Source organism: Primulina tabacum, chromosome 1 (assembly GCF_025594145.1).
Source record: "Primulina tabacum isolate GXHZ01 chromosome 1, ASM2559414v2, whole genome shotgun sequence".
In the NCBI taxonomy this organism is placed as follows: Eukaryota; Viridiplantae; Streptophyta; class Magnoliopsida; order Lamiales; family Gesneriaceae; genus Primulina; species Primulina tabacum.
In genome coordinates, this window is record NC_134550.1 from 4,417,118 (window position 1) to 4,433,208 (window position 16,091).

The window sequence follows — 16,091 nt, forward strand, 5'->3', positions numbered from 1 at the left end:
ACAAGTCGTATTTTTTGTGATACAGATCTCTTATTTGGATCAACCATAAAAAAATATTATTTTTTATACTAAAAATTATTACTTTTTATTGTGAATATCGGTAGGTTGATCCGTCTCCCAGATAAAAATTCATGAAACCGTCTCACAAATTACCTACTTAATTTTTTAATACAATCATATGTAAATTTGACTCGTACCCACCCAAATTAACGTCCATAACTATAACAAATCATTCCTCCAGTAAGAAAAAATAATAATAAGAGTAATTAGAACATCTTCTAGCTAAAACACTCGACGACCATAGAAAATAAAATACTCAATCTTGTATGAAGCAGTGGTGCTCTACTCGTACAATTTCGGAACTTTTTCCTGCTTCGTACAGTGCAAGACAATAGAATTCCGAAGATGGAATGGAGGTGGTGTTCCTGCACTTCTTCTTCAACCACCACTTCGTGCGCAATCGGTACTGTTCCCACCATCGCTTTCCCTATTATCCTCACTTCTGCCCCATCAACTCGGAATACTATCAGGAGATTGCACTTCACTTCTTCCCAGATACTCAACTACCCTTTAACCGAACCCGTTTGCCCACGTTTCAGAGTCAGGAGTAAGGTGACGGAATCAGAACTTGAGATTAATCCATCCAAATCTTCTGAAGTTGAATGTATAGGCACTGGATTGGACGTTGAGTGTGTCATCAGTCCTACGGACGATTTTCCGGGAGGTGGGAAGGAGGAGTTGGTGGGGCCGACGTCTTCTTTATTCGAAGTGGTGCGGGCGGCATGGGAATTTGGGCTTCTGATATCACCCTTCTTCTTCTGGGGCACGGCCATGGTGGCGATGAAAGAAGTTCTGCCCAAGACTGGGCCTTTCTTCGTGTCGGCTTTTCGGCTGATTCCATCCGGCTTCTTGTTGATCGCCTTTGCGGCTTTTCGTGGACGGGGTTTTCCTTCTGGGTTCAGAGCTTGGCTCTCTATCTCAGCATTTGCTCTCGTTGATGCTTCCTGTTTTCAGGTCCTCCTTTGCCATTTGAATCTTTTTGTATCCTTGAAAGTGTGTAATGGGTCTTTTTTTTCTTTCTACTTTCACTGATTGTGAGCAGGGTTTTCTTGCTGAAGGATTGGAGAAGACAACAGCTGGTTTGGGTAGTGTGAGTTTGCTAAACTCGTCCTAATTATGTAAAACCATCATCATACTCACAGTAATCATTTCTTGAATTCAATGTGGACCCTTGAAAATGAAATGAGGATAGTTTAGTTTGTATGAATAGATATATTTCTATATTCTTATCATCCCCCGAATTCTTGGTTGATTTCGTTCTACATTCAGTTGTACTTTACTGTCTCAAGTTATCTATTGTCATCAGAGGTGGATCTCTGGGTCACCAATTATTTAGTTATGAAAAGAAAGAACCAGTGAACAGCAATTGCAGATTTAGATTCAGGGGAAGGACAAAAGGGGGTTGTGATTGGAATTATACGATTCAGGTTTTAGTGTATTCAGAGACAATTTAAACTAGTTTGTATAAGGTGAGCGTGTGAAGCAGAGCATTTCGATACCCTTGAGATGATTCTTTAAGTCCTGAGTTTTGAAAACTTTTGTCCAGGTAATATTAAGGTCTCAAGTAGAAGAAATGAAGGAAAGGATTAAACCATGCATAACATCAATTGGCTGTGATCACGAAGGATGATGGTAGAGTAGAAGAACAAATAAGGGTCTGGTTTCTGGTTTTTATTCAGAGTGTATTACAACTTTACGTATTTTTTGCTCCATTTAGACAAGTATTGATAAAACGTTTCTATAAAAGTGTATTTTTACAAAAAATTTATAAAATGTTTTAAAAGTTGTTTTGAGAATAAATATGTATTTGGACTACTATTTTATAAAATCTTTTTTTAGAGATGAAAATGTGTTGGACAATTCATCATCATCATTATCATCATAGCACATTCTCACTAGTTGCGGGTCGGCTACATGGATATTAGTTCTTCAAACTAAGCGATTTTCTCACGTGTCATCTTTTAAATCAATGTCTATGAAATCCTACTTAACCACATTTATCTAAGTTTTCGATGTTCTAGCTTTCCTTGTACTCTTTCCATTAACATGTTACATGTCAATCTAAGATATGTCGGATTGAGGTCGTGTTCGGTCTCCTCTTCACATAACCAAATCATGATAGACTTTTCTCCCTAATCTTATCCATGTTTGGGCAATTATTTTAAGAAACATGTATATAGTTAATAATAATTAAGAAGGTGTGGACAACTATTCTATAAAAACTTTTTAATTATCGTTTAACTTGCATTTAAAAACATAAAAAAAAATCAAAAAAAAAATCTTAGTTGTTCTTTAAAAACTATAACTGGATAACACTTTAAAAAAAAAAAATTAAAAACGTTTTACTAAAATCTTATTCAAGCATGTTTAAGTTTTTTCCACTTATAGAACGCTATAAACATTTTTAAAATACTTGTCCAAATGAAGTCTTTTTCTTCGCTTGTTGGATAGAAGGAAAATAAGTAGGCAATGCATTAGGATAAAAAATATGAACCCTGTGATGATTTCATGGTTCTCATGGTTAAGATCATGGTCATATTCCATACTGTTTGTGGGCTCACGAGCATCTATGCAGGCATATTTCCCTATTTGAGTTCCTATTCAATGATTTGGTGTTATCTTAAATATTGTAAATAGAGCCAATAAATTTCAAGTTTTACTATTTTGCTTGTGCAATTACTTCACTATACTTCATATTTTGTTTGTGTATAGTGCTTGGAAACTTTGTTCCGTTGGTTACAAAACAGAAATTGAGACACGTGAACCGAAATTTGATCCATATTTTCAACATTATGCTGCAGGTGATAATTGATTCTCAACCTCTAACTGTAGCTATCCTTGCATCCTTATTTTTTGGTGAGTCAATGGAGCCTGTTGGAGCTGTTGGACTTGTGCTTGGTGTCATTGGGCTTTTACTTCTTGAGGTATTAAAGTTGATAGCTTAAGTTCTGGATTTTTGTAATTTTTGGATTTTCCCATTCTTGACTCGGTTAGTTTAGTTTGGTGCAACTGAACCTGGAGTCTATTGGTGGACACTAATATCTTGTCATATTGACATGAAACTTTGGTGAATGAATATCTATGGCATGTATTAGATGTTCTCCAATCTCCATTATTTACTATTTTTTGTCAGTAAAATCTAATAGGCTTTTCAGTACCCGAATTTTGTTGCTGTAAAGCCGCTTAATACTGTTCTAGTCATTTCTTGATTTATTTTAAATGAACACAGGCATTTTGCATGTCCAATTTATGTGTTATTTAGATAATGTAATTTGCCTCTCGACATTTACCTGAATGTCTGCTGAAAATAAACCTTTGGATCTTGTAATTCACTTGGCAACCTTAATATTTCCGACCTGGCAGGAAGCTCCTCTGAAATATCAAGCTACTTGCATTATTAGAATTGCTGGTGTTTTGATCTACCGATTCTGTCGACTGTACAGGTGCCTGCTATTTCTTTGGACAATAATAACTTTTCTTTGTGGGGGAGTGGGGAATGGTGGATGCTTCTTGCTGCTCAAAGTATGGCAATTGGTACTGTCATGGTTCGCTGGGTCTCCAAGTACTCCGATCCTATTATGGCTACTGGATGGGTAAGAGAGTTTGAACGAGTCTGAAAACACTAAACAGTTTTCGGTAAAGTAATAGGAAGAGGGAGAGATATACGCGTATTGGTTCTCGAGTTATTTTTTCACGTGCTCAATCAGCCTTTATCATCTTACTGCAAGTTTGGTGCACTCATGACACCTGAAGCAAATTTACATTATAAGCTTATTGCAAACTAGTGGTTTATGCATAACAGAGAAGGAAAGTGATTAAAAAGAGGAGAATGGAGTAGGTGAAAAGGAAGGAGCACTTAACTCGAGTTCTACTGAAAATGAACTCTTAATGCTAGCATCTTCTTACCACTTGTGAGAATATCATCCATCGTTGGCAATTATTCTCTTTCGAAGGGGATGTTGCATTAGACTTGGTTCAATATTCTTTAAGGCGGTGATTTTAGGGTCCTAAAACTGATCTTCTGATCTTAAACCTCTTAAAATGATATGTTAAGACTCTTTTGATTTATGGGATAGTATTTTGTTGAACCTTGATATATTAATCTTTTTCGCTGTCTGTGCCATTCATTGATGTCAAAGAATAGTCTGTGATATACTTGAGTAAAACTCATTGCAGCACATGGTAATTGGTGGTCTCCCTCTTCTTGTGATCTCCATAATTAATCATGATCCTGTTTTTGGGAGTTATGACAAGCTTACAAACGGTGATCTTTTGGCACTGTTCTATACATCCATTTTCGGAAGTGCCATTAGCTATGGTGTGTACTTCTACAATGCTACAAGAGGTAAGCATCATACTTCATACCGTGTACACAGAGTACAAAACGGCGGGAATTGACAGGTTGCTAATTATGAACTTTAGGTAGTTTGACAAAGCTGAGCTCGCTCACCTTTTTGACTCCGATGTTTGCATCAGTTTTTGGGTAAGAGATGTCACCAGATATAAACAATTTAAACTAGAAAAAATTGCGAAAAAGTCGTTTATGCGTAATAGTTTTTGCTGTTCTGTGCCTATACGTGTATTATGTGCTAACTATTTCTTTAGCTGGACCATTTGGTAACACATGAAACCCCCTCCCCATTGCAGTTTCCTTTATCTCGATGAGACGTTCAGTCCAGTGCAACTAGTTGGAGCTTTCATAACAGTGGTAGCTATATATATGGTTAACTTCAAGACTGTCAGTGAAGCAGAATGACAGGCTATTCTTGGATGCTTCCATCAAGTTCAGTGATTTTACCTATGCCCGAATAGCAAAAGTTCAATGCAGTTTGGGGGCAATCGATTCAACATCACTATAAGGTACATATAATCAGGCAACACCTGTGTTTCACCGTAAAGGAGTTCAGGAGAGAATTTAGTGGCTGGTGCTAGCTCGTGCATGGTAAAGTCATATCAAACTCTATATAAACTGGACCACAACCAACATGGTTAGATATTCGTGTTTGAAGAAACGGGTAATCATGATTGTGTAGTTTAGATTTGATGTATACAGAGGATGAACTTGAAAAACTTACCCAGTCATCGCAATGGAAAAGCTAAACTGAGCTCGAGATGATTAGAATGTCTTGGTCGGCAACCAAAACACAAATCTTTCGGATGTGATCTGACTATATCACTTGGGATGTAATTTATTCGAGTAACTTGATTTTCTTTTTCGGAAACGATATATATATCTCAGAAAAATTAGACGTAAAATTCGAATTTTGGTTTGTCTCTTGTTTGTGTTGACACCGGCTAAATGTTTAGCACCGCCCGATTGATGATCTCTTGAAACTTTTCTGATCACATCTAAAGAACTCATAGTAGCATCTCATACCATTTAATAAAGTAGATAAATATTGCATTAATTTTACTGTTTAACAATTGATACATGTGAGTGCATCTCCATATAAAAATATTATTATTATTATAATCTTAAAAACACAGTGAAAGACCAAAAGATTGATATTTTGTCTGGTAAGTTTCAATCTCTATGATGAAAAACCTCTTCGACAAGCTTATCAAAGTTAATATAAGAAGAGCCTCCAACATTAGTAGCTTCTTCTGCCATTTTCTTCCATTCTTTGGCATTCTTCCTCATCTTCTTCCCTTGCTCTCCTTCCATCATCTCCCTCGCCAAGCCCTCCACTTCGCCCCGCTTCACGTCCCAACTGATCTCCATTCCAATCCCCCATTTCGTGCACGAATAATGGCAATTCGTCTGCTGGTCCGCGAAAAACGGCCAGCAAATAACTGGCACACCTCCGCATATGCTTTCAAGAGTTGAATTCCATCCGCAGTGAGTCAAGAACGCTCCGACGGATCCATGAGCCAGTACCCGATCTTGCTCACACCAAGTCACCAACATACCTCGATCCTTTATTTCTCCAAGAAAATCATCAGCTAAAGCACCTGATTTTTCTCCTTTCACCACATCAGACCTAACGATCCATAAAAATGGCTGTTTGCTATTTGCCAGCCCCCACGCGAACTCCTGAAAATGTTCGCTGGTCATCGTCGTGATGCTGCCATAGTTGACGTATATGACTGATTCTGGCTCTTGCTTGTCCAGCCACTCGAAAACTTTCGAGTCGGGCTTCCATAGGCTTGAGCTTAGTGACTTAACTTCACTTTCGGGGAGTTTTTGGTCTAGAAGGGGCAGGGGGCCTATTGTGTAGATGTTTCGGAAGTTGAACTTCGATACAACCGCGTCTAAGGCCTCTCTTTCGAGTTCATCAAAGGTGTTGAAGATTATAGCAGACGCTTTTAGGTTACTCTGCGCTTCTTCTCCTAAGAAATCGACCATGATGTCGTTGGGATCAGTTGTCCGAATGAAACTCGGGATGTCCTTCAGGCGCACATCGATCATACCCGTGATCCAATCAAGTGGGGTATCGAGTGTGCCGTCTGTGAGAAAAGTTTCATCTGCAGAGAAGCTAAAAGTTATACAAGTCTTTCTTCTGGTAAATATGAATATGATGAAGTTCTAGTCATATTAATATTCAGTGAGCTTTAAAATCAAGAAAAGATACACATGACTCAAGAAATGCTCATGAATGGATACTACGAAAATCACTTACTTTTAAAAGGGACAATTCCTCGTTTGATGAGTTCGCGATAATGCAAATATCCGATGAATGCACACACAGAAGCAGTCCATAGCTGGACATCAGGAATGCCCATTTCTTGTGCTGCTCGGATGCCAAACGACATGACTCCATCCGATACCACGCACGAGACAGGAGGCTCGTTCGGGATTGAGTTAAGCCTAGACAGGAGCTTTTTGAACGGCTCCAAGCATGTTTTTCTTGTCGAGTAACACAACATAGGTACATCTTGTGTTGCATCTAATTCGTCGGATGGTGGTAGTCCATCCGGAATCGTTTCGAACTTGAAGTCAGGTAAACCCTTTACCGAATCCGGTCCCTTCGACTTGATCAAACGTCGATGATTGAATTCCGTGTTCACAAAGGTGATGTAAAAACCTCTGGAATGGAGAAGCTTGGCAAATCTCATCATCGGAGTTACATGGCCTTGTGCAGGATATGGAACAACGACCAAGTGAGGCTTTTTGGTTGCTATGGAACCCATTTCGATGGATTTTGTGGTTTCTGAAATATCAAGAAAGAAAATGTCTGAAAAGAGAGGTTTCTGAATGCACATATATATGTGATAAGGTTTCTTGTTTGTATTGCTTGACCAAAACCTGGCCTCCTATATATGCATGCATTCGTCTCGGTATACCCGGTGACTTTTTTTTATCAATAAAATTCGATTTAACATTACAATATAATTTAACCTGAACTTAATTTATACGTTATAATAATTATAACCAGTGTTCTAAAAGGCACCAGACGGTCGTTCACTGTATATATATATTTAAAAAAATTTATTTGACATATTTTTCAATCAATTTACGTGATCGTATAAAGAGAAAGAATATATAATTGATTTTAAATTTAAATCTAATTTAGTTAAATTATTAGAGAAATACGTAGATAGACAAAAAAAGTTATATATTTACGTTAAAAAAAATATCATCTAGGCGGTAGACAACGGATGTTCGTCCACCTATCGTAGACTGCTTTTAAACACTTGTTATAATCGTGACCGATTGAGGAAAGATTATTACTTAAAAACACATATATGAGATAAAATTAACAAAAATAAATGTTATATGGACTAATTTGAATAATCAAGAATCCCGAAAATCCACGTCGAAGTGAGAAGACTACGACAAAATTTATTATTTTATGGTTTTCAAAAGGCCGAAATAATTCACTCTCACATGTCCAAATCTCTGCCTTCTATTTAAATTCAGCAATAAAGTAAAGGTTGCAGGCGGGGGGGATCGATTTGGACATATGGAGTGCTTTTAATTTAAATAATCTGCCACAATCTCTATTATTGGATTTATATATTTTTTGATATATTTTATTATTCATAGAATACTTTACACATGATAATGTTAGATCTGATAATGTTAGAGATATTTTCGTTAATTATGGAATGAATTGATAGTCGATAATAGTATGATTTTGTGCTAAAATTAAGAGGGGTGAGCTCTAAGTTATTCGAAAATCACACCACAAATTTTCTAAAGTTGCAAGCACATCATACAAATATTTTCGAGCAAGATAGAGTTAGGTGATTGGCGAAACGCATCAGAATTTACTTCCAGTTTCAAGCAACAATCTTTTCTAAAGAATTTGTAAGTGGGGTTATGCTTTTAAAGTATACGTGTATGTTAAAAAATTTTGATCAACGTAATATATTCTTTCAATTCGATATATGATTTCGTCATTTCAATTTGCTTCGATATGATCCTTAAATCTGAAAGGATGTTTGAAAGTTTTGTTATGACCATATGTGGTAGGATATAATTACTGTTAACATTACATCATTAAAAATTAGAGATTGATCAATTAACCATTGAAAATAAGATGATTTTGAACATCATTTGTTTCGTTATGTTCTGATTTGGACATGCTTATCTTTTGAATTATATATATGTGTGTGTGAACGATAAGCTCTCATCTACTAAGTATATCACAAAGAAGTATTAACCTCTTACTCTATCTCCCCGAATAAGAACGAAGAACAGTTAGACGATGATGAATAATCTATATTTTGGGGCTGGTGAAAATGATGATCCGAAGTTTATATAGTTTTATTATTTCAATTTTAATTAAGTTGTAAAACGTTTTCGTAATTTTATTTCGTTTATGGGAATTTTTGTTATAAAGACGAGTTTTTTGTGAAATAGACCGATCTGATTTGTATTGTAATACGAAACTTATTGTTTTCGATATTAAATTATTAAATAATGTCTGATATCAACTCGTTGTGGTCTCGAGACATGATGCAACGGTCCTTCAATGGCATCGACCAAGTTGTGGTACTACTTCATCCATTATGCTTCTAATATTTTTAAAATATGAAGGGGACATCGAGAAAATATATATATACATACAAAATAATATCACACAGATGAATCACACCAATGAAACTGAAAAGTCCTTCTCTTCAAATAAATATTCCACAAAATCATAGAAAAAAAGGTTCAATTAGCTATCCGAGCAAACCATGGCGGAGAAGCAAGTACTGCTAGGTGGCTGTATTTGAAATTTCTAGGTTCTTAAGATTGAAAATTCAACAAAAACTCCATTCAACATCGATGTAATTTTATAAACAAACCCCCAAAAATCCCACAAAAAATCAAGAAAAAGTAAGAACACGTACTCACCAAGTAACTATTTATGCGAATTTATTGGAAAGATTCGCAGCCATCGATTGGTTTCCTTTCGTGGGTTTGTTCTGAATTGTAATTGAGATAATGGAAATTCAATTTTTGGACGAAATTAAAACTAAAATTATTCGGGCGTGTGAACATTTCATTGGTTATATTATATTTCATGTTCAACATGACCTTGAAGGTCTCCTAGAAGGCTTGTAAGTTAATGGGGTGAGAATTTGCACGAGAAAACCTTTAACTACACCAAAGAATCTGGGAGGGGAGAATTAAAATATAGATACTTTTAGTAAGAATTCTGATTAATTATTAAAAATATATTATTATTATTATTATTATTATTATTATTATTATTATTTTATACCACATCTTCTTCCTTTTCAAATCCATCCCGCCAGTCTTCAGATCTCACGGTCCTCACCTTGAGATTTAGAATACAATTTCTCTTCACATTCCTTAATTTTTTTTGCTATTGAATATAATTGTTATGAGATTTTAAAATAATAATTATTGTTTGTTTTTCGAGAACAGGAACTGTGAGCTTCCGATATGTTTTTGATTGGATGTGAGATTTTTTTAGTATGATATTTTTTATTAAACGTGAGATTTGATAATATAATTGGTCTTTTTCATGAATTTATTTTCTCTTGAAATTAATTATTGTTTTTGATTGGATTGGAGTTGTGTGAGCTTCTTATATGAGATTTTTGATTGGACGTGAGATTTGATAATATGATTGTTGGCTAGAATGTGCGTCTTTTTCCATTCTAGCAACAATTATATTATAAAATTCACATTCAATCAAAAATCTCATATAGGAAGTTGAAATTAATTATTGCTTTTGATTGGACTGTAGTTGTGTGAGCTTCCGATACGAGATTTTTGATTGGATGTGAGATTTGATAATATAATTGTTGCTGGAATCTCGTCATTCTCATGAATTTATTTTCTCTTGAAATTAATTATTGCTTTTGATTGGATTGCAGTTGTGAGATTTAAAATATAATTGTTGCTTGCTCTCAGCAGTACGCGAGAACTATGTTCTTCCAATATCAGAACTGTAATTAATTAGCAGTTAGTTAAATGACGGTTGGTTGGTTAATTTTCCGAATATATAAATACTCCATCGTGCACCGGTTTATTCCCATGAAATATAATATGACTTACAAGCCTTCCTAGGAGGCCTTTTGTAACGTCTCGCTCATTTTTCAAAATGCGAAAATATTTTTTTTTAAAAGCTCACGTTTTCGAAATAACATTTAAAATAATTGTAATTATCTTACCGTAAAAATAGTGCAGTTTAAAATAATCAAACTCATCCAAAATCATACGTAAACATAAACGAGTAAAAATTTTAAACTCATCAACGTAAGAACATGTTCATCTCCTCTCAATCTCATAAATCATAATGCGGAAAACATGTGGTCCTCGGGTCATGTCACCGCACCAGGTCTGCCTACTCAGAGTTCGGCACCTCCAGTCTCCTCCTCATGAAGCTCACCTGCATCACACACGCCTAGTGAGTCTATGGACTCAACACACCTGCATTGTTAATAACAAGTACATATACCTAGCAAATAGCAGTGAAAAATATCATACTCAACATATCTTTGATGAACTTAAAAGCATAATGTAAACGTGTTGTGTAAAATCATGTCATGTCAAAACATGTCATCTCATATCATCATATACGTAAACATATCTTTCATGAACTTTAAAAACATGAATATAAACATGTCGTATAAAATCAAGTCGTGTCAAATCATGTCATCTCATATCATCATATACGTGTCAAAACATGTCATCTCTTGTTATTATGTACGTAAACGTGTCGTGTAAAATCATATCATATTAAAGCATGTCATCTCATGTCATCATATACGTATACATTTTCTTTTTAATTGAATTCAGTTCATTAGCTGTGACTTTCGTATCATCATGTCATCATGTCAGTCGATGGATCCATCTACGTGTAACCACAGTACTGGGCGGCGGGGACACCAGCGACACTCTCACCCGTCAACTGGGCCTTGGCCTATCATATCATCATATCATGTCAATGAAAATACGATCGTCGGGCTCCCTCTGGGGCCTTCTCCCGTAAACGGGCACCCTCTGGGGCCTTTTCCCTCACGATATCTCCAATCATATCATCATGTCATCGTGTCATCGTATTAGTCACAACTAAATCACTTTCTTCAAAACATGTCATCATATTCATCACTTAATAAAATCATGCATATACGTAATTTTTCCTTTAAACTAAGCATGCAACGTATTTATCGTAATTGCGTAAAAATCGTAAACATGATGCATAAACATTTAAAACATGATAAAATGTGCTCAGGGTACTGCCAGTACCAAAATCTCACCACGGGTGCAAAAGGACCATTTTGCCCCTGGAACCCAAAAATTTTCGTTTTGCCGCTAGACGTAAAATTTCACATTTTTTACATTTTCTTAATTCCATTGACTCTAACATGTCCCAAATAATTATTTAAGCCTACAATAATTTTCTCTTATTTTTATTGGGCTTAAATCGATGACTTTTAAATTAATCTTTAAATATAACATATTAATGCGTTTTAATCCCGAATTAAACCAAACCTTAGCATAAAATTCCCAAATTAAAAACTTAGACTTCTAATAATTATTTGAGCTTAAATATAATTTTTCATAATTTAATTAAGCTTAAATCTAGCGTTTCAAATAATTATGTAATTAACATTTCGTGCGGCGACTAAATCCCGGATAAATCCAAAACTCATTATTTTGATCCAAATCTTACCAAATTCCTTGAAATATCCCAAAACATATTTAAAAGCATCCCTAGACGTAAACTCGAGTCCATTTTATAACTTAACCGAATTGTTTTAAAACTTGGATCGGTGTCCCGATTTTAACCTGAATCGACTCGAAACTTAACCAAAACTTCCCAAAAATAAATCGTGACTTAAACCCACTTGACCAGCCACTAAATCCTCTGTTCCAGATCACTAATGACCCATGGAAACAAACTTAAATGTTGCTGGAAATTTCCAGCACACTTGCTTCCAACACTAACCCAACAAGGCTAGATTATTTCCTTCCTAGCTCGACTCCGGGCTGGACCAGCCTTGAACTAAACCATCCTAAGACCAAGACCAGCTCACGGACCTCCCCTTGGACCGACCCAAGCATGCCCTAAGCCCCCAAACTCACGGACGTGCCCACAACTCAAACCACTCCACCTTCGAACCGCCCGCGTCCAACCGTGCACTAACCCCGTCGAACCACTTAAGGGTCAATACCAGCAACTTCCAGCCTTCACCCAGCCCTGTCACAGACCCACAAGGGTCGGCTCCTTGGCTGGGATCGAGCCATGCTCGGCTAACCACCCAAACACCTCGATATATCCCTCAAACGTATAACCCCGCTAGACCCGAGCATTTCCCGATCGAGCTTGACAACCCCGACACTTCAGCACCTAGACATCAACATCCACGACCTGCACAGCCCCCTCACATCACAAAATTAACAGACCTTGCACAAAAATACTGAAAACGTGAACAAACTTCAAAACCATGCAAGTTTCATGACAAAATTGTAACAAAAACATAACCACAAGGAGGATCCTTAAATTTTCGAACACACACATAATTTTCAGTATACTATGGCGTGTATGAGAGAAAATGAGGGATACGAGCGTGCCTTGATGATTTGATGAACAAAAACGAGACGAGGGAGACTCCGGGAGGATTTTCTCTTGAAGAAAGGAGCTTGGCCGAGAGGTGCATCCATGGAGGTGCTGAAACACACGTAAAAATAAAGAAGGGGAGAGGGGTTGTCCGCGGGTGGGTATAGATTTAGGTTTAGTGGGTCCTTAGACATTTATTAAACAGTTAATTAATAGATAATGGGATCTAATTGTCATTTAAGAGTTTAAAAAGATATTTAAGTTTAATAAGATTAAAAATAGACCCATTAAATCAAACACATTATCGAAAAATATTTCGTGTTGTAAAATTTTTGGAAATATTAGCCGAACCCTCGAAAAGTCCCCCGACTCAATAAAATTTACGTACCGTTAAAAATTAAAATCATAACGATAAAAATATCCAATAAATCCCATTTCCTGAAAAATACCTTTAAAACATCTTATATTAATTAATAAAAATTAATCATGTAATAAAAATAATTTTCTTGAAAATTCTCCGGTCTCCGTTCCTCGTTCGAACACGAAATGAAACTTAAAAATCTTTAATGCATGAACCTTTAAAATTTCATGAATTAAATGCTATCATTAAATAAATATGCATAAAATGCATAAAAATAATTAAACACAAATTAATAAAATAAACATGCATTTTATGCTTTAAAAGAATTTAATAAAATACCAAAAAAATTTAATAATTTGCATGCATGTGGTACACGTGGACTTTTCGATTTTCGGGACATTACACCTTTAGTCCTCATAGAAATAGGATTTGATTCTACACACTTTAATCCTCGAATTGGACTAACCACTTTCATTCACCTATTTGTTTCAACCCGTCATTTTTTTGAAAGAGGAGACAACATACTGCAAAGCTAGCACAGGTGAAGACAAGGGTGACAACAAGGCAACAACAAACCTGTACCAAAATATATAGAGGCGAAAGAAAATTAGGGGTAATATAACCACTTCAAAAGATTCCAAGGACACCAATGGAAGTAATGTTTTCCAGAAAAGACAACTATATGTATCTTCAAATAATAAAGAACAAAACAAAGAAGCACAGACACAAAATCCATCGAAATGTCCTAGAACTAATTGGCTGGAATTCGATACAAACGAACATTGAATAGGCATCAGAAGAGCCCGTAGGTGTAACTGTGGCATCTGAGCAAGCAGCAACAACAAATTAAGACAGACAGAAATCCTCTCCGCTCTAATATTTATTCCTCGATTATTCTTCTTCGATCAAAATAATTAATCACTGTATCTAGTTACATTTTTTCATGCCCCAGTTGTATGATGGCCTCATGTAACAATGATACGCATTCGTCCCCGACTTGGGGTAATTCTGTGATGGTGACTCAGTTTACCAGACATCCGTCGAATATGATATGTAACACGAACAAACTCTAAATTTTCTCGGACAAGTGATCGATGACATCAATAGTATGTTTCATCACAAGTATATATCTTGAATATTAAACTTAGCTATCTCGCCATTGAATTTCATAGTAAGAGGAGCACTGTTAACATCTATTGTAGATTTGAAGTTTTCGAAAATGGTATCTCTAGTAATATTGGACTATTTAAATATTCACAGGCATTCTTCTTTTCCTCGAATATATTTCCTTTGTGTAGTTGCATTTCTTCATTTGTTCAAAATGAACACATGCATTTCGCATGTCCAAATTATGTGTTCTTTAGATAATGTGATTTGCCTCTCGACATGTACCTGCTTGTGTGCTCAAAATAAACCTTTGGATCTTGTAATTCACTTAGCAACCTTAATTTTTCGACCTGGCGAGAAGCTCCTTTGAAATATCAAACTACATACATTATTAGAGTTGCTGGCCGGTAATTTGATCTCCAGAGCCTGCTATTTCTTTTGCAAGAATAACTTTTCTTTGTGGGGAAGTGGTGGATGATTCTTGCTGCGCAAAGTATGGCAATTGGTACTGTCGTGGTTAATCGCTGGTTCTAGCTCGTGCATGGTAAAGTTATATCAAACTCTATGTAAACTGGTGTGCAGTCTATATTTGATGTACACCGAGCTCTGAAAAAGATGAGATGATTAGAGTGTGTCTTTCACTCGGGCTGTAGTTTATTCGAGTAACCCGATTTTCTTTTCAGGGACGGTGTATATATCACAGAAAAATTACATGTAAAATCTGAATTTGGTCTGTCTTAATAATTTGTTTGCGTTGCCTTCAACTAAAAGTTTAGCACTGCCTGATTGACGATGTCTTAAAATTTTTCGATAAATATAATTAAAGGTGTAAACGAACCAAATCGAATATGACAAAAATCTGACGGTTCAAATTCGGCTCAAATTAGTTTTATTCAAGTTTGACTTCGATACGAAGTTCAAAAATTTTAAAACTTTTCGCTCGAATTCGGTACGAATTAAAGCTTGAGTTCGAGTTCGGCTTAAATTATTACTCTGTGCTTCTTCTCCAAAGCAATAGAGCCCGATGTCGTTGGGATCAGTTGTCCTTATTAAATTCGGGATGTCCTTCAGGCGCACATCGATCATACCAGTGATCCAATCCAGCGGGGTATCGAGTGTGTCGTCTGTGAGAAAAGTTTCACCTGCAATGAAGGTAAAAGTTACACTGAAAGTTCCGTTTTCACAGAGTGAATGTGACGAGGGTGAGTGTTGTGTGTATCAGAATGTAGGTGTTGTGCGCAGGTGTTGTAACACCCACGACAACATGCAGCGAAAATTATAGTTTAACACACTAACACGCAACTTGAATGATAACAATACGAGATACGAGAGATAAATTATGCACAAGTATAAAATACTTGTGCGGTTTATACTTGTGCGGTGCCTCAGGGCAAAATAATTCACTAGAAAAACTTGTAAGTTTACAAAAACCAATACTAGTGAAAGAATAAAACAACTCCCTTGTTAAGGCGAGTAACAAATTGCATCCTAAACCTCTAACAAACCGTATAACCAAAATACACATGATGCATCAACCGAGAAGTGAAAAAGTCTTCAAGAATCAGCGCACTAATCAAAACAGTGATTAGGTGTTG

General features: G+C 36.0%; 2 protein-coding genes and 1 long non-coding RNA gene across 3 annotated transcripts; 1 reads left to right on the forward strand and 2 right to left on the reverse strand.

The window, feature by feature from the left end:
* Nucleotides 1-288: 288 nt before the first annotated feature.
* LOC142529535 (WAT1-related protein At3g02690, chloroplastic) lies at nt 289-5,306 on the forward strand. The gene is made up of 7 exons (XM_075635119.1): nt 289-1,014; nt 1,103-1,150; nt 2,862-2,984; nt 3,504-3,653; nt 4,237-4,405; nt 4,483-4,543; nt 4,708-5,306. Exons 1-7 carry the CDS (start codon nt 406-408, stop codon nt 4,814-4,816), a joined length of 1,269 nt encoding a protein of 422 aa, XP_075491234.1. The 5' UTR covers nt 289-405; the 3' UTR covers nt 4,817-5,306.
* Nucleotides 5,307-5,446: 140 nt separating this feature from the next.
* On the reverse strand, nt 5,447-7,290 carry LOC142529459 (linamarin synthase 2-like). The gene is made up of 2 exons (XM_075635026.1): nt 6,681-7,290; nt 5,447-6,525 (listed from the first exon to the last, which is right to left on the reverse strand). Exons 1-2 carry the CDS (start codon nt 7,261-7,263, stop codon nt 5,585-5,587), a joined length of 1,524 nt encoding a protein of 507 aa, XP_075491141.1. The 5' UTR covers nt 7,264-7,290; the 3' UTR covers nt 5,447-5,584.
* Nucleotides 7,291-10,667: 3,377 nt separating this feature from the next.
* LOC142516719 (uncharacterized) lies at nt 10,668-13,194 on the reverse strand. The gene is made up of 2 exons (XR_012812504.1): nt 13,043-13,194; nt 10,668-10,853 (listed from the first exon to the last, which is right to left on the reverse strand). It is a non-coding gene; the product is annotated as an uncharacterized LOC142516719 (long non-coding RNA).
* Between the last annotated feature and the right edge of the window lie 2,897 nt (nt 13,195-16,091).

Coding starts and splice junctions, on each gene's coding strand:
- LOC142529535 (XM_075635119.1), top strand. CDS start 406: ATGGAATGGAGGTGGTGTTCCTGCACTTCTTCTTCAACCACCACTTCG. Junction 4,406..4,482: donor CTTCTACAATGCTACAAGAG/GTAAGCATCATA, acceptor TATGAACTTTAG/GTAGTTTGACAAAGCTGAGC. Junction 4,544..4,707: donor ATGTTTGCATCAGTTTTTGG/GTAAGAGATGTC, acceptor TCCCCATTGCAG/TTTCCTTTATCTCGATGAGA.
- LOC142529459 (XM_075635026.1), bottom strand. CDS start 7,263: ATGTGCATTCAGAAACCTCTCTTTTCAGACATTTTCTTTCTTGATATT. Junction 6,526..6,680: donor AGGAATTGTCCCTTTTAAAA/GTAAGTGATTTT, acceptor GCTTCTCTGCAG/ATGAAACTTTTCTCACAGAC.